The sequence below is a fragment of the Ochotona princeps genome, chromosome 5 (genome assembly GCF_030435755.1).
Source record: "Ochotona princeps isolate mOchPri1 chromosome 5, mOchPri1.hap1, whole genome shotgun sequence".
Taxonomy (NCBI): domain Eukaryota; kingdom Metazoa; phylum Chordata; class Mammalia; order Lagomorpha; family Ochotonidae; genus Ochotona; species Ochotona princeps.
This window is the reverse complement of record NC_080836.1, coordinates 52,651,337-52,674,616: the sequence shown is the minus strand read 5'-3', so window position 1 is coordinate 52,674,616 and position 23,280 is coordinate 52,651,337. Positions and strand designations below refer to the sequence as shown.

General features: G+C 43.0%; 1 protein-coding gene across 6 annotated transcripts in view; it reads right to left on the bottom strand.

Moving 5' to 3' along the window:
- RAPGEF4 (Rap guanine nucleotide exchange factor 4) overlaps positions 1–23,280 on the bottom strand; it is a 339,309-nt gene that overhangs the window by 84,073 nt on the left and 231,956 nt on the right. For all 6 annotated transcript variants that reach the window (XM_058664642.1, XM_058664640.1, XM_058664643.1 and 3 more), the window contains 2 exons: positions 1,609–1,662; positions 1,177–1,283 (listed from right to left, as the gene is read on the bottom strand). In XM_058664642.1, the coding sequence (XP_058520625.1) occupies positions 1,177–1,283; positions 1,609–1,662 (161 nt within the window). The remainder of the gene's footprint in view (positions 1–1,176; positions 1,284–1,608; positions 1,663–23,280) is intronic.

Below are 23,280 nucleotides of genomic sequence, written 5' to 3'. Positions count from 1 at the left end.
TCTTGTGCACAATATATTAACAGTTCCAGCTTCTTGACTGATATAATCAAAAGTTAAGGATTAGATCCCAATTCTTTTTTGGGCCCCATGTTTATCCCAGAAGATTCAGCCAACCCTGCAGCCTCCAGATTTATCTTTGTCATGTCTTAACTCCAGTGACAGCTCTAGAAAGGAGTCCTTCCTCCATTTGAGTATGGGCACGGTACAGAGTTGTGCATCTTTCTATATGTGGGCTCAATGAAATACTGAGTTGAAAAATAAGTTCCAGGGACTGTCATGATGGTACTGGGAGTAAAGCCATTGCCTGTCATGCCAGCATCCCGTGAGGGCACTGAATTCCCGGGTTCAAGTCCTGGTTGCTCCACTTCTGATCAAGCTCCCTGCTAACAGCCTGGGAAAAGCAGTGGAAGATGACCCAAGGGCTCAGGCCACTGCCATTCACATGGAAAGTCCAGAAGAATCTCCCAGCTACTGTCTTCACCCCAGCCATTGTGGTCATCTTGGGATTGAACCAGTGGATGGAAGATCTTTGTAACTCTGGTTTTCAAATGAATAAAGACTTCACAAAAGCCTTTGTGCATACTGTTCACTGCTGTGTGTTAAGGGCTGAGAACATAATGTTGGCTGGTGGACTGTGCTTGCTTAGTAAACTTGTGAAATAAATGAACGAACAAATGAAAGGTCCTTAAGTTTGGAAGTCAACCAGCCTTGGTTTAAATGTTAGTTCTTCCATTCACTAGTCTTGACTTGAATAAAAGAATGATTTCATTGCTTAGAGCCTCAGCTTTGTCATCTGGAAACCAGTCACCCATCTCTCTATCAGTGTTCTTGGGGAGACGGAACAAGGTGGAAAGTGGCTTGGAACAGGTCTTTAAGAATATGCAAGGACTCAATTATAGTTAGTTAAATGTGATCTACGTGTAGTAGAATTCCTTCAGATCTTTTTTTTCTTCATAACAATTATACCAATTTCCAAACAAATCAGTTCAGAAGTAGCCTCTAGAACAATCAAGGGTAACTAACAGTGACAGTTAAACAAGTATCCAAGTCAAACTCAACCCTCCCTGAACCTGGAGACCTTACAAAGAGGCTGCCCCCACATGGGAGGCATGCTTGCTTCAATTCCACTAAACAGGGATCTGATGGGGCGACAACCTTTAGGATGAGTGTGCGTACCTGTATGTCTTGAGGTGGTATTTTCTGTCTCTTATCATGTGAGGTGCCCGAGAGAGAATAGCATTTCGTAAAATCTTTCCAGCCCTGAGGATCTTCTCAGAAGGGACCTAGATTTGAATCAGGGAGAAGGAGGGAAGGAGACAAAAAGGAGAAATTAGAGAAGGAAAATGCATGGGACAAATGCTTTGATTATTTTCCAATCTGTTTCTGGCTAGAAAAACATCACTTGCTCACAAATATTGACATCCTTCACCTGTGTGGCAGGTCTTTGTTTTGTGTTGAGAACTGAGAGGCACCGAATACTCATTCCCTGGGACATGTACTGGGTTTCTTGACGTGATGGTCTGGCACATGCATCACCTCTAAAGGGGTGGAAGGGGGAACCTACGTGGCTAGCTCTGATGGCTCATCAACCCACCTAGAGCCCATTACCTTTGTAATGGTGTTAGCAGGACGGAGAGGAACGTGAGGTTCAATGAGAGGTGTCTGAAAAATAAAATGTTAAAGCAAAAGGAAATTAAACAAAAAATTCAGTAAAGAAAATTATGGGTTGGGGAGCAATAAGAAATATCTGTTTTTCTTAAACTCAAAATAGAAATAAAAAAAAAAAAACAACAAAAGAATCTACCTAAAAAACTTGAATGCACGGGCATTCAAAGGGCAAAACTAGACCATTTAATTTGCCAACATTTACATATTAATGATTAAAAATGAAAAACAAACAGATAGGAATGATTAGATGTTTGTCAGCTTAATGAGTGGAGCATAAATATCCACTCAAAGCATAACAAACATCAGAACAAAAGGAGGGGGAAAAAAGAGAAAATAAGATAGGCAAAGATTAAAAGACCTATCTAAGAGGCTGGGGAGAAAGATTTGGCTTAGGATGGAAATGAGCCATTCTGTTCTCTGCCCTGTAGGTAAGCTTCCCTTTTGGCTATGTATGCCTTTAGGAAGAAAGCTACCACTTGCGAACCAGGCTGTTTGCTGGGTTTGTGCACTGGGGTTCCTAGAGGCAGCCAAAGCCCTGCTGTGTCTTGGACAGAGAATTGTGTGGTCTTTAGGGTCTGGTGACTATCATGTGGGCTTTAGGGTCTAGCAACAGCTCTACTGATTATACACATTTTCCGGATGGAAGTGCTACATCTGAATCCAGGGAAGTGACAGGCTACAGCCTACACAAAGCCTTTTGGCTCCCTTTCTCTGGATTACATGGCCATGGTATGCTTGGAAAGGAAATATTCCAAGATCAGGGGCCAACACTACTTAAAGAGGGAAGCAAAGATGAGATTCCTGATGAGGCATCAGTTGGCAGAAGAGCAGCCTCCCAGAGGTGCTAACATCCTCCTCACCAGAACCCGCGAATATGCTCATTCGCAAGGTCTAAGAAGCTCCATGGGCATCATTAAGATGAGCATCCAAGGCCAAGGTCGATGCTGGTGTTCCAGGCAGACTCTCACAATCACACAGTGTGGATAAATGACAGACCAGGGAGCGGAAGAGTCTAACAGGAGAGAGAAGCAGCACGCCCCACGTGGCTGGCTTCAAGACGGGAGAGGTGAGGAGCCCAGCAACGAAGGCAGCCTCCTGGTGACCAAAAGGGGGACAACAGAAGCAGAAGATGCTCCCTAGCAGCCTCCACAGGGAACGCAGCCCTCCAACACTCCAGACTTACCCCTGACCAAGATCGACCGCACACTTTTCAACTAAAACATGATATAGTTATTTGTTGTAAGGCACCATCTAATTTGTAAGGAGTCACAGAAAATTAATACAGAGATCATCCTACTTTCTACTAAATAGACAGTTACAGTGGGAAAAAAAAACTGGATATTTTCTTCTCTTTCTAACCTTAAAAATATAATAGGAGAAATTAAAGTTAATATTAATGTACAATCTTTCATATACCTAAGTACAAAGATACATATTTAAACATATGTTTTTCTTTTTATCAACAACATATTCCAAGTAAGTTGATGCTTCTGATATTAGAATTGAGGAAAAAGAGAAAATACTAAGCTTTAAAAAGGGGGGAGGGCTAAAAGAACGACAGATGTATTTGGGGTGACTGACATCTCACAGGACTCATGATGTAGACATTTCTCTCACCTGGTGGGCATCTTTTTAGTAGATTTTTTCCCACTGAAGTCACCAGAGCACAGACCGTGGAATGCCAAGGTGCCCAATAGGCAATTGGAGCAGAGCTCGACTCTACCCTGGGGAACAGTGTTCCCTTAAAGCAGACCTGCAGCTGGCAGTGGAGCCTCAAGCTCACAGACTCCTGCACTTGTCCTAACACCTCAAAAGAAGATAGGGAGAATTCTGCGATGGTGTGGCCCCAGGAACAAGTGCAGCAGCGCCACCATTACCCTGAGATGCTGGACGGGACCCATGTCCCCATGCTGTGTGATTCTGAATTGTGAGTTCCCAGTACTCCTGCAGCCCATGGCATTCCTTGACTCAAGTTCATTTACACATCACAGCTATCCTTCTTTATGTCTCGGGATATTCTTAGGAGAAGCATACTAGCTTCCTGTTTTGGAAAAAGGAGATATAGACACAGGAGGCCCAAGCTGATGCTTGTAGGAGGAGCTCTGGAAGTCCCCTTCTCTTTCCTGTGAACACATTGAACACATTCCATTCTTTCAACTGGTCTTTGAGAAGATGGCTGAGCTGTGCTGGGAGAGATATCCACCCTTGAGGATGTTTGACAGTTGTCTAATTTTTCTGTGATAAGTTAAACTCTATTTGCTGATTATATCTTATTTGTTCTCACAAAAAATGGTTATACAATAATTCTTCCCATCTTTGAGGGGAATGTTACAAGACCCCCCCCCAGAGAACACCCCAAATCATGGGTAATACGGGATTCTTTGTGTGCCATGGGTTTTCTCTATATGCAACTATGACAAAATTTAATTTATAAATTAGGCGTAGTAAGAGATGAACAACAATAGCCTAATAAAAGAGAATAATTATAACAATATATTGTAACAAAAGCCATCCTCCTTTCATTGCCACGGGGCAGGTAGCTTATGTAACACAAATATGGCTTAAAGCAGTGATCTGAACCCCAGTGGTGTAGTATGGAGGGGATTGGGCAACAGAGTAAGGGGACGTGAGATTTCATCATGCTACTCTGAACAGTGCCCAATTTAAATTTCATGAATTGGTCGCTTTTGGAAATCTTTTGTTAATATTTTCAGATTGTGTTTAACCATAGGCACTTGAAACGATAGAAAGCAAATAAAAAAAGAGACAGAAAAAGAAAGAAAGAAAGAAAGAAAGAAAGAAAGAAAGAAAGAAAGAAAGAAAGAAAGAAAGAAAGAAAGAAAAAAAGAAAAAGAAGAGGGGAAACTACTGCAATTTATCAAAATGTTGATCAGTGGTCCCTGGGTTGGTTGGTTTTGTTGGATAGCTCCCTTTTTTGGTTCCTTGGAACGCTGAAAACAAAGTAATACTAAAGCAGGAGCAGCATCAAGCTTCAACACAGGTTTTCCCTTTGATTTGTAGCTTCTAAAGGTGTAAAATGTACACAAGGTTGTCTTTCAGCTTGAAAATCCTAGCATCGGTTGCAGGCCCAAGAGGCTGTTTAATCTCTTGAAAGGCAGCATTCTCAGAACCTTCTCCAGCTCAAAGATTTTAGGTGGAGGGGCAACACAATGAATGGAGGCTCTGAGTAGGGGACGGTCCCTTCATTTAAACAAAACCTCCAAGGGACACATGCAGAGGTGGGGGGTGGGGGTTGCAAGGGAGGTTTTATTTGGAGGGAATAGGGATGGGACTTTGAAAGGTGCACCGCATTCAGTTGGGCAATAGCCTGTGTTCTAAGAATGAGGTTGGCGCCTGGCAGCTATGTGCTGTGACACAGATGGCGTGTGTGTGACAACAGCACTGTCCCAGGGAGCAGTCTCTGGCCACTGCCTGCTCAGGCTACTCCTTGGTGAGTGGGACTATTTTGCTTTTCTATTTGCTTTGCTTGTTTCCCTGCACTTTTAAGCAAAGCTCCTTTTGAGAATCTCACCTCTGCTGTGCTATAGACAAGGAAGGAGAGAAGATTCCCACTTTATGAATGATTTGGTGGCATTGGAGAGGAAAAGCAAAGCATGAGAATGTTAAGGGGAGACCGAGAGACGGAGCAGCCCTAGGAGCAGCTCTGCCAGCCCTGGCTCTGCCCATATCTATTCTCTCATTATGTACCAGGAAAACTCAGGCCATGTGGGATCTTAGCTCACCTAGCTGGGAAGTGGAATTGCTAAGCTGAATCCACATCTGTCTGATTCTAACGCCTACACTCCAGGGACAGTTATCCCAACCCATCTGCACTTTTCTTTTAGAATCATCTTGGCTCAAACATGACCTTATGAATTAGCAGCATTAAATATTCATAATAACTGAGAGTACACCTTAGCACCATGCCTGGCTTGAATTCTTGTTTTAAAAAGTGACTTTGTCATAATAAAACCCTTAACATCAACAGACAGTCCCAACATGGCTCAGACTCCCTGGTAGGAGGGAGTAGACTTCAACAAAGTGCACCTGCAAATGAAGAAATAGCCCAAAGTGTTGATCACAGAAGGTAGGAAGAGTTGCGCTGTAAGGTAGCCCTGATAGTAGCAACACAAGCAACAACCTTGGGGAGAGGGACAGGGGAGAAGGGAGGATTGCCAGGGCCTGGGCCAGGTGTCCTAATGCAAGCTGGATCTACATGTGAAGAGAAGCAACATGGAGAGGGACGAGTCACTCGCTGGAGTAGCCACTCACCAGCCTGCCCACTGCTGGGAGTGATAGGAGGCCTTCCAATCTTCCACCAGCAGACCCCAGAGAAACAGAAGAGGAAAAAAGCAGCATGGGGAGACGGGGTGGATACAGGAATTACGACGCTGCTCGAGATGCTCCTATCTGGTGGTGGCTCCAGCACTGGAGTCCCTGCCCCTGCCGGAGTGACCTGCGTGAAGTGCTGGGGTACTGGCCTCGGCCTGGCCCAGCCCTGGCTGTTGTGGGTATTTGAGGAATGAACCAGAAGAAGGCAAATCTCCGTTGGTCTCTCTGCTTTCCCAACAAAGTCAAAGTGAATAAATACAGCAAAGCCAGGACAGGGAGGCCAGGAAGGGCACTGTGCAGAGCCTAAGCTCCAGTGCTCAGAACAGCGCAGGCAGGACAGAGACCAGGCCAGGCCTGCTGCTGTGTTTATTTCCTAGAGCCGCCTGCCTTTTTTTTTTAAGATTTATTTATTTTTATTACAAAGTCAGATATACAGAGAGGAGGAGAGACAGAGAGGAAGATCTTCCGTCCGATGATTCACTCCCCAAGTGAGCGCAACAGCCGGTGCTGCGCCAATCTGGAGCCAGGAGCCAGGAACCTTCTCCAGGCCTCCCACATGGGTGCAGGATCCCAGAGAATTGGGCTGTCCTTTCCCAGACCACTAGCAGGGAGCTGGATGGGAAGTGTAGCTGCCGGGATTAGAACCGGTGCCCATATGGGATCCCGGGGCACATTCAAGGTGAGGACTCTAGTCACTAGGCCACGGTGCCGGGCCCGCTGCCTGCCTTGACCGAAAGCCAGGGTACACCTATCACAAATGAGCGGGGAGAAGGACAGACCTCTCCCTGATGGAATTTCCCACACTGCCACACATCAATCATGCGCCGATACAAATTCTTCCTACCTGGGCATGAAAGAATCCAGAGCAGGCTGTGGACGTGTGAGCCTCACAAGCTAGGCAGGGAGGACAGATAAAGGCAGGGCATTCAGCTTTCTCTCTGCTTTTTCTTGGCTCTCACCATGGAAGCCTTCCCTTAGGACTGACCGTAATTGGTTTTTGTTTGTTTCTGGAAAGGCGATGCTCTCTCTACCGCTTTCCATTATGTTTATATTACTAGTGAAAAGGAGAAACAGTCAGGGAAAAGATTCCTTTTGGCACCAGAGCCAATTCAGAAATCCTAATCAGGTGATGAAAAAAAATATGAATTTAGCCTCCATTACCGGATGTACAATAACTCCCCAGTAGATTATAATGAGGTATAAGGCCCTGTAACAGGCCTTGTGAAAAACCATATTCAGAGCCTTTTGAAAGAGAATTCTTTTTACTCAAGTATGTGCCCACAGAAGCTTTTTGCAAGGCACGGCATTTTCAGCCAAGAAACAGGAATGACAAGCTAGATTGGGACGTAAAGCTCACCCCAGATCTCTGGCAACCCAGTGCAGTAAACAGGCACCAGGGTCCACGCGAGGTTAGATTCAAGGAGCTAGTAAAGGCCTGTGTGTACAGAGCAATGTGCTGGGCTGACGTGGAAGAATCGGGGGCAGGTGTTTGGCCTACTTGCAGCCCCTGCTGGCCACACGGGAGACCCTGGTTATGGGCCTGTGTGGAGTGACCGAGGTGACAAAGCTCTGCATTTCTTGCTTTCAAATGAAGAAATAAACAAAGGTTTCAACAAGCAAATAAAGATTCCATTCAGGACATGGGTATCCCATATCAGAACACCAGAGTCCAAGTGCTAGCTCCATGGCTGACTGCAGCTTCTGGCTGACATACAGCCAGGAAGGCAGCAAGCGATGGCTCAGACCGCCAAGTCTGTCACTCGTGAGGAAGACCCAGAATGAGTTTCACTGTTGTGTGAGCATATGGGGAGTGAAAAGCTGGATGGGAATCCTGTGTCTCTAATATAAACGTAAGTAAATTAAAATTTTTACATGAATTATAATAAAATGTCTGATCCAAATGAGTTCTTAGTCTTTTGGAACAGCAGAACTTCTGCAAAAAGTGAGATGACACAAATCCACAAATAAGTACTATAATGTCATGAATTTCAAGATTCCCCTTGGCTTATTTCAGATGAAGAAATAGAGGGATACAGGATGAAGTGGATGAAAATAATATTCAATTCTGGATACACTTCTAGGAGTTACATTCCCTTGTTTTGGCCTTTTGGAATAACACAAGTAAGATCTTTGAAATACATGTCTCATTTGCATAATAATTATCACCATGGCATCACTCTTTGATGCTGACTCGAAGAAATTAAAGGAAGAACTAAGTCATAGGCATATTTCACCATGCTGAAATCACATTGCAAGTTTTTCCAATTGTGAAATAATGGAAAAACCATCTATATACGCTGTTGGCTTTTTCTCCCCAGGTCTTGCCTAGTTGAAAATTGGCGTGTAGATTTCCAGTTTCCATTGCAAGCAAAGAACCTGGAAGTTGACTCCCGTCTTACAGCATGAAAAAGTAAAAATAATGACTTCTTCTGGGTTCATCAGACAACTGAGGTTACAGAGTGGCCCCCCCAAAACCTAGAAAGACAGAGTACAATCCAGCATATCACAACTGAGATTTGCTTACCCGGAGTAGAAGCCACAATCCAGGAGGAATATTTAAAGGATAACCCTGGTAGAACACAGGAGGTTGAGGGCAGGCACAATCCTTCCCCCTACCATGTACCCCATCACACCATTACAGAAACTGTGAATTCCTGCTGAAAGAGCTACCTAAGGTGGAGTTTTCGGGAAGCCCAGTGGTAATATAGGAGACAAAAACAAGAGCACTAAAGGAGGATGTTGGTACCTACATCTCCAGCTAGCCCATCCTCTAGCCAGCATAACATAACAACTGAGGTTGAAGACCTGTTTATCCCAGTCGCTAGCACTGATACATTTTGTCTGATTACAAAAAAGATGCCAAAAGGCAAGGAAAAACAGTTTAAAGACAAAGGAAGCATCAAAACCAGAAGGAAATAGGGTTTAGATTTTGGAATTTTTGTACAGAAAAATTAAAATAGTTATAATTAATATGTTAATTAAGGACTATTATTTTACTGGTAATAAAGGAAACATTAGGAAATTTGCAAGAATATATTGAGAAATACAAGCAGAGAGCAGAAATTCTAAGTAAAGGGGCTGGCATTGTGGCATAGCAGTTTCAACTCTAGCCTGCCATGTGGCATTCTATATGAGCACCATTTCAAATTTCAGCTACTACTCTTCCAATCCACATCCCTGTTGATGAGCTGGGGAAAGTAGCAGAAAATGACCAGTGCTTGGGCCTTTGCTACCCAGGTGAGAGACCTAAATGGTATTCCTGGCTCTTGGCTTTGTTGTGGCTCAACCATGGCTACTGTGGCCATTTAGAGAGTTAGCGAGTAGATAGTCTCTTCTCTCTCTCTCTCTAAATTAAAAAAAAAATCCTTTAAAAAGAGAAAGTCTAAGAATGATTTTAAAAAGTCTACAAATTGAAAACACTAACACAAATTAAGACTGACTTCAATGGGTTTGCCAACAGATTGAACGTGGCCACTGATTCACAAGATAGGTTGATGGAAACTTCCTAAACTGAAACAAAGAAAGAAAAACACCAATGGCCAATGGAGGAGGTGGGGTAGGGTGTAATTTGAGAATAACCGGAACAGTACAATAAATAAAGCTGGGTTATATATTCTAAAATATAAATATTCCTGAATCCATGGTGAGAGAAATGATAGAATAAATAAATAAACATAGAAGAAAAGCAAATTTCCCATGAAGAATTTTGAATAACCTATATAGGTGCTTTGCGGTCAACAAGGTTGATCATCATTGCCAATTCTTTCCGTGAGGGTGCACATGGTGACTTCCTTCCAAAGAGCTGTAACTAGACAGGGGACAGAGGGTGACTATGCGGTGGATGAACGTGACAAACACAACCTCAGCCTGGAGCTAAGGCTGCCACCCACAGAGTTAAGTCAGGTTGTTGATGTATACCCTTGAAATCATTCAGGAAAAAATGTCAAGGCCATCAAAAAGTGAGCCTGAGACACAATTAGAAATAAGAGGTTCCCAAGGGGAAGTAACTACTAAATCTCAAAAATGGAATTTAGGTAAAACTAAGGAGATCTGAACACACTATGGACTTCAGTTGCCCATATATCAGTATTGTTCACTAATTGTAACAAAAGTATCACCCAAATGTAAGGTGTTATTCACGGGGAAACTACTGTGAAATCTCTATACTATGTGCGCTATCCTACAAATCAATGATTTCTAAAAATAAAATTTATTAAAAAAAGTCCTTCATGGGTGGGCATTTGTCTAGCACAAACTTCTAGTTGGGGTGGTGGTTTCAAAGTGCCCAGGTTTAAGTCACATCTCCCTGCTAATGAACGCCCTGGGAGGTGGCAGGTGGGGGCTCCTGACTTCAGCAAATTTTTGGAGACTGAACCAGTAGAGAACTTTCTGTCTCTTTGCCCAATACATAAATAAATCACTAAAATTTTTAAACTGGGAGGGAGAAGAATGATACTCCAAGGGAGGAAATACAATAATAAACCAGATGTAGTTATGAGTCTATCAAATGGTCCAAAGAGCACCTTTACTAGCAAACATATGTTTACAAATGTTGCTTTCATTGGTGACACAGGTGCTGATCAAAGGATGAGGTGTCAACACTTTGTGGATTCCAGTGCTTGCACAGATGGGATTTAAGGCTATGAACCCAGCTGCCCAACAGTCAAAATGGGCTCCACACTTCCTGGTATCCTGCATTCTTCCACTTGGTGAGTCTTTCACCTGATCTCCAGGAAAGTTGGCTGGACAAAAACTCTTCCAACTGCCTCAAGTGAACTTTCTAGACAAGTCACCTGTAGGAGCTATTACTACTGTAATACACTGCTATTTATTCCCCACCCAGGACTGTTCTCAGGGTTTCCTCTCCCACCACAGTCCATAACCAACACAATCAGCAGGAATGATCTGCTAAGAAAGGGAGAAGTCATTTGTCTGGACCATTTGTCTTGAGATACCAACAACCTAGAAGCAAGGGCAGAGATGGAGTGGGAGGGAGAGAAGGCAGACTCCACCCTGCCCCACCCCCACCCCCACTCCACCCCCACCCATCCTGGGTGGAACCAGACTGCCAGTCTAGTCTTATCAGGGAACTTGACTCCAACAAGAGAGCTCAAGGTTGTGCTTTTTGTTTTGTGTAAGTGCATGACTATCTTTAACAAAAGAAGTATTACTTTAAGGGCAAAGAGAGAAAACATTCATTAATGAAAATTGAGGTGTTCTCATGATTGCTAAGTGCCAACAAGGAAGAACCCATTCATGGTGGAGAATGCAGTTGTTTTTATGCATATTTCCTCAAGTTAAGACTCCTCAAGCCAACCTAGTAAATCTATGTATATATATGTATGTGTGTATATATATATAGTAAGTGCTTATAAATCAGGTGAGCCACATCCAATGAGCGTCACTGCCAGAGAGGAGTGTTAAGTAACACCTTTCTTCCCCAGCCTTTGTTCTCCCTAATGAGATGGGTTTTGCATCTGATAAAATGAGGCACATAATCAGTACTTTGCAGATGCTAACATCTGTATGAATTCCATGAAGACCTCAGTACAATATAGATTATTTCCATGGGTATGAGATGTAATTTGAAATCCTCTGTTTCTTCTAGGAGTATTGGCACCTCTGGTACATGGACCACCCCATGGGCATCCAAGAATCAGAGAAGTAAGGTAGTATCCTTGGACCTAGAACTTCATAATATCTTACTAAAATCTGAGCATAAAGATTGGGTCTAGTTGGTATAATCACAAGGTCATTGTCATCAATCTAAAAACATTTCTGTTACCCAAATAAATGGATATGGTAAAGAAATAACTTCCTAATCACTTTCACTTGTATGTTTTTGAATACTCAGGTAACCAAAAGCTTACAATTTATTAGAGAAAATTTATTTGTACTCTAGAAGTATTTGAATTAACATGCTTAATATTCACAAATAGCACACTTCAAAATTTCTAAATTACAAATTACTCGTCTCAATCAACTTCGCTATATAAACATCTAATAAGGCTTCTAAGAATAGATGAAACACAACCTAAGCCTGACGTTATCTTCTTCAGAGAGAGACAAAAAAAAATAATCACATCCCATATTTATGGAATTAGCATTTGAAAATGAAGGAAAGTGGTCCCAAAATGAGTCTAGATTTTAAAAGCATACAGTATATTTCAACATCTGCTGGGTCAGTTCATATCTTTACTCTAACCTAGCTGGGCCAGAACAGGAATTGACTAATGGGTAAGGAAAAACTCAGAGAACACATGGAAGGGCCGCAGAGGTGGGCTGAGAGATGACACAGGCAGGTAATCTCAAGCGGTGTCTGGCCTCTGTACACACCCTGGCACCTAAACCCAACCCTCCTCTGCATTGTACCTAACACATGGATTCTGCAAAGGCTAGCAGAATCCACTGGGTAATCCACAGAGTGACCCACTTGGACTTTGATTATTGTCAGGGAAGTTAAACCTTTAGAGTTGGAAAAGCCTCAGTTAAGCCGTTTCTTTCCCAGGAACAGAGGAGAAGTGACTACTGATTGAGACATTACAACCTAAGTATAGAGAACAGATAAGGGGACTCCAAAAATCATGTAGAAAAATAACATAAAAATATTTGAAATTCATGCGTAATTTTTATACATGTGAAGAATCTGTGAACTTTGTGAAGATCTTCCATGTTTATAAATATTACAAACATACATACTTACATGCTGTGTGATTAAGCTGATAGCTATGGCAGGCACTGAAAGAAAGGAACCAGCTTTGTAATACAGCTAGTTAAGCCACTGCCTGTGATGCTGACATCCCACATGAATGCCAGCCTAAGTTCTGGGCGTTGCATTTTCAATCCAGCTCTTTGCTAACATACTGAAGAAATGCTCAGACCCCTGCCACCCATGTGGGAAACCCAGCTGAAATTCCTGGATCCTGGTTTCAGTTCAGCCCAACCCCAGCTTTTGCAGCCATTTCAAAAGTGAATCAGTAGGGCCCAGTGTGGTAGCCTAGAGGCTAAATTCCTTGCCTTGCATGTGCAATGGGATGTCATATGAGTGCTGGTTTCTGTCCTGGCAGACTCACTTGCCATCCAGCTCCCTGCTTGTGGCCTGGGAAAGCAGTCAAGGATGGCCCAAAGCCTTGGGACCCTGCACTGGTATGGGAGACCTGGAAGAAGCTCCTGGTTCCTGGCTTCAGATGGGCTCAGCTCAGGCCATCGTGACCAATTGGGGAGTGAATCATCAGATGGAAGATCTCCCTGTCTCTGTCTCTCCTTCTTGCTGTAAAACTGACTTTCCAACAAAAAAAAAAATCTCTAAAGAAAAAGTGAGTCGGTAGTTGGAAGATCTCTCTATGTCTTCCTCTCTGTCACTCTGCCTTTCAATTGAATTAATTTTTAAAGATCAAAATAGTTTCACATACCCATTGAGTACAGATTATTCCTTACAATAGATACCATAATGATACAGTTATAATAATACCCTATATGTAAAAACATATAACAAGTAATTCTAGCTTTAATAAGTGTGCAAATATCAACTAATTTCATGGATATTTGAGAATGGCTGTGCCATGCTGACACAAGGATTCATTAGAATTCAAAGGGAACTGTTTCGTATGAATGATGCTGAATTTGGATAATAATCCTAGCTTTGGGTTATAACATGCTTAAAAACAACATTGGCTCAACTTGAGACACATATTCTAGCATAGTCTGAGAAGTTATACTTCAACAGACACATCAGCTGAATACAGGTCCTCTTCCTCATCCTTGTGCTTTGGAGACTCAGGGTCAGTTGCTGGGGTCCGTGCAGTGGGTGTGGATGACACGAAGGTGTGAAGAGAACAGCTCCCGTGTTTGGCAAGGCCCGGGGGAACTTCCAGCTGTCTAGCAAGGCCAGGCGGATGTTTCTCTGACCACCTTGATGCTGTTTCACCCCCTGGTTGCTTGGACACTCAAGCACCCCACTAAGAATTCTGTAATCTATTGAGTTATTGTTGTTTGCCCCTGTGAGATGGCTTTTGCAACCGATGTGAGCTTGAGAGTTAATGTCACTGACAATGTCTTGGTGAGTGGGCCTTTGACAATTTACACACGGGAGTACAATTAAGCCCATGCCATTTTTGGACACCTTATTGTGTACTTAGCCATCGCCTCAGAATTTGGCCCAGACATGCAGCAGTCCTTCTAGGAGGGGCCTGAAAATATCCTAAATATTAATGCAAGTGATGGGAGTGAGAGCTGAAACTGCTACGGCAATAAATATAGTTATTGTGATCTCAAAGGCTAGCCTGTCTTTGCAATTTTTTGGAGCATAGAAAATGTAACTGTTTTAGTCGCTTTTATAATTTTTAGCTAGAGGAATTAAGGATGCTTTTATTAAAGAAAAATGCTCTTGATTATTGTTTCATTGTTTATGGGGTTTTAGAGTCTATAGTTGTAGGGGGATTTAACATTAGAAACTTTTGTTTTAGATTTTACATTTTTTTCCTTGTAACCTATTTTCCCATTAAATAATGGGTAAATTGTAGAAATAGAAATGTGGTAGGAATGTACTACTGATTAGTAGGGAATCGCATGTGCCTTGGCCTTGGAGTCCTGGCTGTCACTCCATGGCTACTGTTTAAGAATGAATAATGGCTTGCTTTGAAGAATATGAATACAGTATTTTGCAGAATTATTGTTAGGGGCACCTGCTTAGCCCTGAAGTGCAGACGGAGTGACCAAATGTCTGTACACGCCCCCTTAGTCTTGAAGTAAAAATAGAACAATTAGTTGTTTGTGTAGAAGCTTGTAAGGTGTTTGAGTAAATAACAAGGACAGCCTTTTCTTGAGCTGTTGTGAGAGCGCACCAAGTGACAGGGTGTCTTTCTTTATTGCCGACTCCACACACCCTTCCCAAGCTCTGAACTCGGCCGGAGCTGGACTCCGGCAGTCAGTGCCTGAGATGGGTCAGCTGAAAGAGCTACTGGTGAGACTGGCGGTCATGGAGAGGATTTCCGGTGTGCGTGGTCGTGAAGCATCATAACCATGCCCCAAGTCAGCCCGGAGGACTCCTCAGCCTTTTCTGAGTCTCCACACCACACACATTCACTGCTTGCACCCCGGTACCGACATGTATTACACAAATGCCCGAAAACAGAAGCTCAGGTCTGTTCTCTCAGAATCCCCTTGGGGCTTTGTGCACACAGATTATTCATTAACTATGTATTTGATTAATAAAGGAGAAACCTCTGAGGAGCTTGTTGTACCTGATGGTGCTAGGAAAAGAACGGAATGAACTTTTCCTCTTTTCATGCCTGAAATTCCAGCTTGCCTCTTTGTGCTGAGATATGGGAAGCCCAAGTTCACTGGGTGTTGGCAATTAGTGTGTGGACTGCTTGGCTTCTCCTTCCCAGGAATAGCACTGCCCCAAAGTTCAAATCGGTAATGCGTTATTTTAGTTTGAAAAGAGAAACATTAATTTCAAGTTGGGATCATATGTTTCCTTTAGACAGAGAAAGTTCTAGAAAGCAGATTGTCCTAGAGATCTGATAGCCATCCTCCTCCATCATCTCGGCTCCCCTTCATTGGTCTCCTGATGGATATAAGGCCAATTATGAATTCTCACTGTTGTGATAACTATGTCACTATTTCTGGATACTCTTAAGAAGTTCTTAAAAGTGATGGAGCTTCAAGATGTGAACACATATATTCAAAATTCTGCTTACAATTTCAGGGTTTAACAAGTCCACACACAGTTCCTAAATCTGAATATTTGTATTCCTAACACTCCAGAACTCCACTGTTGCCTAAGAATGCCGAGGAAATATGTAGATATGTTCATCAAAACACATTTACCAAAATTAACAGAGTAGTGTATCTCATCATCAACCGGAAGGCAACAAACTCTATATCCTCCTAAGGAAACGAGAAAAACCACAACCCACAACTGCATGGAACACTGTGGCCACTTCTCATGAATGTAATGTGAGATGACAGACAGTGGACACGAAGTGGGCACCAGAAGGTTTCATTGCTACAAAGCACTAGAGAAGAGTCCTGTCCTCTCCTGGGTCGGCTTGGTGGGAGTCACATCCAGCTGAACCCGGTTACAGATCCACAAGTATTTCATAGAGACAAAAGGACGGCCACAGTTGTCCAAAGTGCCCTCCTCCAGGAAGGGATTGGAACAGCATCGTTGGCTTTTGGAACAGGGTTCGTGGAAAGGAAGAGAATGAGATTGTAGCCTTGAGCCACAGTAAAGTGAGGTGGGGTGTAAAGCATTCCGAGTCCTCCAGTGTGGCTGCCACAGAGGCTGGGAGGAACTGGGAAGTGTAGATGGAAAACTGCAGTTCCGGGAAGGATAGTACAGGTGTACGTGCATGGTTAACAACAGACACTGGAAAGTCAGACAATCAGCTGTAGCGAAGACATATCCTCAGTTACAAGATTTGGATCCTACCCTTTTCAAAACAATACAACACATTTTCAATAGAAAGCAAAAAAAAAAATCATATGAAAGTAACTACTTATAGATGGCTATGATGAATACTTTTAAACATTAATAACTATACATTTCACTTTAAAATTTTTGTGAGGCAGAAAGGAAGAGAAGCTTTCATCTGCTGGTTTACACATTCACCTTTCCCCTAGCCCCCCATACAACCTGCCAAATGCCCATGACAGCCGGCGCTGGGCCAGGAAGCCAAGAAATGGGCGGCCTGGACCCCACTCCTTACAGGTGAGCCATCACCTATTTGCTCCCTGAGTCTGCATCAGAAGGAAGAACAGGGCCCGGCGCAAAAGCGCAATGGTTAAGGATCCCATATGGGCGCCGGTTCTAATCCCGGCAGCTCCACTTCCCATCCAGCTCCCTGCTTGTGGCCTGGGAAAGCAGTTGAGGACGGCCCAATGCTTTGGGACCCTGCACCCGCGTGGGAGACCTGGAGGAGGTTCCAGGTTCCTGGCTTCGGATCGGCGCGTACCGGCCCGTTGCGGCTCACTTGGGGAGTGAATCATTGGGCGGAAGATCTTCCTCTCTGTCTCTCCTCCTCAGTGTATTCTGCCTTTCCAATAAAATAAATAAATCTTAAAAAAAAAAAAAAAAAAAAAAAAGGAAGAACAGAGGCACAGAGCCAGGAATCACAGGCTTTGTGCACTAACCTGCACCTGAACCGCTAGGCCACATGCCTCCCTCTTGTTTCACATTCAAGCCTAACCACGTTCTAGATAAACGTCTGTATGCTTCCTTTGTACATAATATTAAATCATCAACAGCTTTACAAATTATTATACTCTCTGTCTGTAACTGACAAGCAAAAACTCTACTAAATAGACGCAGCATAATTTAATGGTTCTCTTGCCTAGCACCTATAAGCTATTTTTATCAACTTGCCAGTATAAATAACACTGTGAATGCAAGCCAACAGATCCCTTCACCCACTCATCTTTGTGGTTTCCTTCTAAGAACCTATTTCTAGAAGCAGAACACACAGGTCTTGGGATAAGGTTTCAGGGGTTAATGGATTAAAAGCAAGCATTTCCTCTGGATAAACTCTTTTAAAAGGTGATCTCTCTTTGGCTTCCTGAATACAGCCATTGGTCTCTGTATTAAGACTAATAAATATTAATGTAGAACAAATTAATCAATTAAGTTACAAATTTCCAACAGGAAAACACAAATATATTTTCCTACTATTTAAACGCATGCTATGGAAAATGCCCTAAGCCATTATTTTAATAGCATAGTAATTCCCAATTGGGAAAGGTAGAATAATTACCCTGAAAAAGAGAGTTCTTTGTCTTTTGAATTGAAAATAGTTCACTCAATTAACTTCCGTACAACCCTCTGCCTTGTAGGTGTATCTGCTTGTATTGATTGGAAATTTTGAAAGATATTTTTGTCTATGTCAAGCAACCCAGGAGGCTAAAGCTATGATAAACACAACCTTAACAAATGTATGGGAGAAGAATATACAAGGCAATAATTGTACCCATCTGCAAGGATTCAGAAATACACTGCGAGCAGTAGCATTTTGATCATTATGCAAGATGCTGGCAATAATAAATTCCTATTCACATTTTCAAGAAGCATTTTCAACCTTTACAAAGTTCATCAAAACAAAAATGATCAAAGTCCTCAAAGTATACCATATAAAACACGAAAGCAAGCCAGAATAACAGGGATCTACATAAGAGTACCAAGTTCATCTCAGATCTGCCTCAAATGCCAGAATCCCGAAACAGTCTATTTTTCTTGAAAAAAAACACATTGCATTACTGTAATGATCTCGATTAGATATGCAAATAGTATCTTTAATAGTAAAAAGAAAAAGGTGTGATCCATAACTTTAGGGATTTGATTTCACTCATATTTTTCTCCCTTTCTCTTTCTGCATTTTTCTAATTTCCTGGAGTGTGTGGAAGAAGAAATGCAACCCACAAGGTTAAACCCTTTTGATTCCTGGGGAAATAGTAGGCTGGGGAACCCCCAGCATACTTTAGAAACCTGGCATTTTTACCTCAGGGTCGCATTTTTGTCTTATTGTTAATTCAGAGTAATTTGAAAGGCTTTAGAAATGGGAAGCACCTCAAGCAGGGCGGAAGGAACCAGATGTTCCCGCATTCTGTTACTGAAGCTTCAACTGTGGACATGATGGTTAGGGCACCCGAAGGTGAGGCTCCGAGCTCCTCCTCAGGACAGCACAGCATCTCTGAGGGCGAGAGCCGGGCGCGGTCACCTCCCGCACAGCCACCACCACAGCTGGTCTCTGGGATGTGCGGAGGAGCAGGCTGCTTAGAAAGCACACAGGATCTCCCACGTGTGGACTTTGCAAGGCTCGGGACTCTGGACGCTTCTGTTCTGCAGCCACAGTGCCCCCGTGCGGCAGGGGGGGTCCGCTCGCACTGCAATGATGATCTTGATCTAGACCTGTTCCAGAAACTAGGCAGAGTCCCTGAGCTTACCTTATCCCCTCTCAAACCCTGTCCAGCCTTAAAAATACTAAACATCACTGCTGTGCATCACTGAAATGTCTAAAAAGTGGCAGGCCACATTTTAAATTTCCCTATGTGTATCACTGAGTTTCCACTTAAACACAGAAGAATCCTTGAGAGTTGAAAGCTTCAGTCTTTCCCACAAGGCATTTGCTTCCAGAATGCAGTGGCAACGCCATGGTGCCTTACCAGGAAAAGGAGGGGAGGGAAGGAGGAGAAATGGGAGAAAGGCAGGAGGGTTAGGAAAGGAAGCAGGCAGGGACAAACGTTCTGGCTGCAACTGAGGGAAGCCTTATGCTCTTATTTGAAAACCACTCTGCCTCCTATGAAAACACTCTTGCCCTTGTGAATTAAGGGTGATGCTTTATGTATGCATGATTCTATGTATTTGAAAGTCAAAGATACATATCTATATATCGCTAGCTAGCCAGCTATATCTTCTATTCACTGGCTCACTCCCCAGACAGCTGTCAACAGCCAAGACTGAGCCAGCCCAAAGCCAGAAACCAGGAGCTTCTCCCACATGACTGCAGGGTTCCAAGGTCTTGGGCCATCCTCTGCTGCTTTCTCCCAGGAACCTCTGCAGGGAGCTGGACCAGAAGTGGAGCAGCCTGGAAATCCAAATGCTTTACTCTCACACCACAATGCCAGCCCCCAAGGAAGATGAGTTTTAAGGAGAACCAGTCTGAGGAGTTTTCTCTTTGAACCTCCCAGGGGCTCCCCACTGTTGTCACAACGAATCCGAACTCCTGGATAGTGTGTGAAGGTTCTTCACCACTCCACACCCGCCTGTCCCTCCAGCCCTGTGCCACCCCCTCCCCCTCCAGTTGCCCGGAGTGTCTCTCAGCACCCCCAGAGCTCCTCACACTTCCTCTTTCGAAGCCCTGCCTTTTGTTCCCTCTGCCCAAAACACACATCTCTCTCCCCGCTCCTGGCCTGCTGGTCCTCCCAGCCTCAGCCAAATGTGCCTTCCTCAGACACACTTTCCCAGCCTTGCTCCTGGGCATGGTTCCAGTATGGCACCCTGTGCCCAAGATGTCACCCCAGAGCACTTGCATCACAATGTGATAGGCTGACTTGAGAAGGAAGTTTTACCTTGGTTACACACAGAATGAAAATGTTTTAAAACATAGCAGGTAAGATAAAAATAAAATTCATTTCACTTTTGATCTGTGACTTTTTTTTAACATAGCAGCAAGAACATTTTTAGATACCTAAGTAGGTTGTATTAGATTTATAAAGATAGGGCATTTTCTTAGTTTTTTTTTTTTTTTTAAGAAGATTTATTTTATTTGTTTGAACGTCAGGGGGGAGAGAGAGAGAGAATCTCTCTTTACCCGAGCTGGCTCAGTCCTCACTTGGCCTCAATGACTGGGATTGAGCCAGGCTGAAGTCATGAACCTGGAATTTCATCCTGGTCCACCATGCGGGTGACAGGCGTCCCAGCACAGTGCTCATACGGGATGCCACTGGGTCAAATCCTGCTTTGGCAGACAGTACTGTCACAGAGCACTGTCCTTTAGTAACATATATCACAGCCATAATTATTCATCTATTGTCTGTTTTACTTTTCTTTCTTATCAGAGTGCAAGAGAGAAGAGAGGAGGCCATGTTTCCTTTACTCCCACTGGTACCATGGGCACTTGGTGTAGGCAACTGATTTGCTGAGATAATGAAGGCTAATTAAAGGTAGGGCTGAGCTGGAAAAAGGGGAGCAGCAAAATGCTATCTTGTGTAGCTCCAAATGTGAACGTGGCCCTTTAGTCTTGGTGTTACAAAGGAAAACTGGATGTTGTTACTTTGAATTTGGCTAAAGGGAATTTTAAAATATGCTATCAGAAGTTTCTGATATCAGTTACAACAGATTAGTCTTTGTTATCTAATGTAGAGTACAAATTGCTATGTAGACCCGCTAAGTTCCAATCCCAATCCAGGCAAGTGACTTTATAGATATCAACAAACTCACTCTAACATAAATGGAAGAATGTAGAAGCTTGTAGAGCTAATACAATGCAAAAGAAAAGCAAAGTTGGAAAATGCACACTGCCAATTTCAACACTGGTAGTAAAACCACAATAGTAAAGACTATGAAATAGTGGTGAAAGAATGGACAGAGATGAATGGAGCAAAAGGGGAGCATTGAGATAGAGCCACATAAATACAGTGAACTTAAAAAAAAAATAAAGACAATTCAATGGAAAAGGACAATTTTTTTTTAACAAATGAAGCTGGGAAGATTATATACTCTTATGCCCAAGCACAGAACTTCACAAACATAGTCCTCAAAAAGTGATCACAGTTCTAAATGAAAAACAGGCATGAAAGCTTAGTGGTTAAATCCTCGCCTTGCATCTGCCGGAATTCCACATGGGCGCTGGTTCATGTTCCAGTTGCTCCACCTCCCATCCAACTCCCTGCTTGTGATGTGGGAAAGCAGTAGAGGATGGCTGAAGGCATTGGGACCCTGCACCCATGTGGGATACCCAGGAAAGACTCCAGACTCCTGGCTTTGGATCAGCTTAACTCTGGCCATTGTGGCCACTTGGGTAATGAACCAGTGGATGGGAGATTTTTCCAATAAAAGTAAATAAATATTTTAAAAAACACAAAACAATAAAATTTCTAGAGGAAAATATGGGAGAAAATCTGAATGACCATTGGCTTGGTGACAAGTTTTTAGATAATTACAAAAAGGGTAAATCACGTGGGTGAATTGCATTGGAACTTGATTGAAATCCAAACCTTCTGTTCTTTAAGAAGAGCATTAAGTTAAGAAGGCAAATCGCAAACTGGACTGCAAAACATCTGATAAGAAACTTATAACTAAGATATAGAAAGGGAGCTATATTGTTGCGTCACAGGTATGCTGCCACATATGACGTCAGCATCCCACATGAGCACCAGTTTGAGTCTCAGCTGCTCCATTTTCAATCCATCTCCTTCTTAAAGGCCTGGGAAAGCAATAAGAGATGGCCCAACTGCTTGGGCCCCTGAAAAAGAGCTGAATGAAGCTTCTGGCTCCTTGCTTTAGACTGACTCAGCTCAGGTCTTTGCAGCACTTGAAAAGTAAATCAGCACATGGAAGATTAATATCTCTCTCTCAAATAAACATTACAAAAATAATATAAAATATACGGGGCCCGGCAGCGTGGCCTAGCGGCTAAAGTCCTCGCCTTGAAAGCCCCGGGATCCCATATGGGCGCCGGTTCTAATCCCGGCAGCTCCACTTCCCATCCAGCTCCCTGCTTGTGGCCTGGGAAAGCAGTTGAGGATGGCCCAAAGCTTTGGGACCCTACACCCGCGTGGGAAACCCTGAAGAGGTTCCTGGTTCCCGGCTTCGGATCGGCACGCACTGGCCCATTGCGGCTCACTTGGGGAGTGAAACATCGGATGGAAGATCTTCCTCTCTGTCTCTCCTCCTCTCTGTATATCCGGCTTTCCAATAACAATAAAATCTTTAAAAAATATATATATAAAATATACAGAAATTAATGAAACCATAAGGAAAAAAGCCCGATGGTAAAAGTGGGCAAAAGACACATCCACAAATAAACAGATGACTGAAAGTATAGGAAAAGATAATCAACATACTATGTTATTGGGAAATGAAAGTTGAAATGAGATTTCATTATATATCTACTAGAATGGCTAATAAAGACTAACACTGCCACTTGCCAACAAGGATGCAAAACAATGTAATGTTCATTCATTGCCGGTGGGAAAGCAAAAATGGTAAGGCTGTTTAAGAACAGAGTTTGGCAGTTTCTTACAATTGTCTGTACATCACCATAGTATGCAGCAATGGTACCGTTAACCATCTATTCAACTGATTTGAAAAGTTACATCCACACCAAACCTGCCCATAAGTGCCATCACAGTTATATTCAGAAGTTCCAAAAACCAAAAATGACCCAGATACCCATCAACAGGAAAATGAATGACTTGGTACACTAATGTACTGGAACATTATTCAGTGATAAGAAGAAATGAACCATCAAGCTGCAAAGAAAAGTTGACCTACAAATGCACACTGCTAAGTGAGAGAAGCCCATGTGAAAAGACTCCATTCTGCATGAGACCACTTACAGGCAAAAGCATGAGAGAGTAAACAGGTGAGTTGTGGCTTCCGAGTTGGGATCATTGAGGACAGTGAAACCTTTCTGTCTGACTCTGTAAGGTCATGCATGGCATCCGTCAAAATCCACACAAGTTTATGACACAGAGAAAAGTAAAATACACAAAAATTTAAAAATCACTTAGGAGGCTACAGAATCCCAGGATAGAGAACAAACTGATGAAATGACTGGAGGC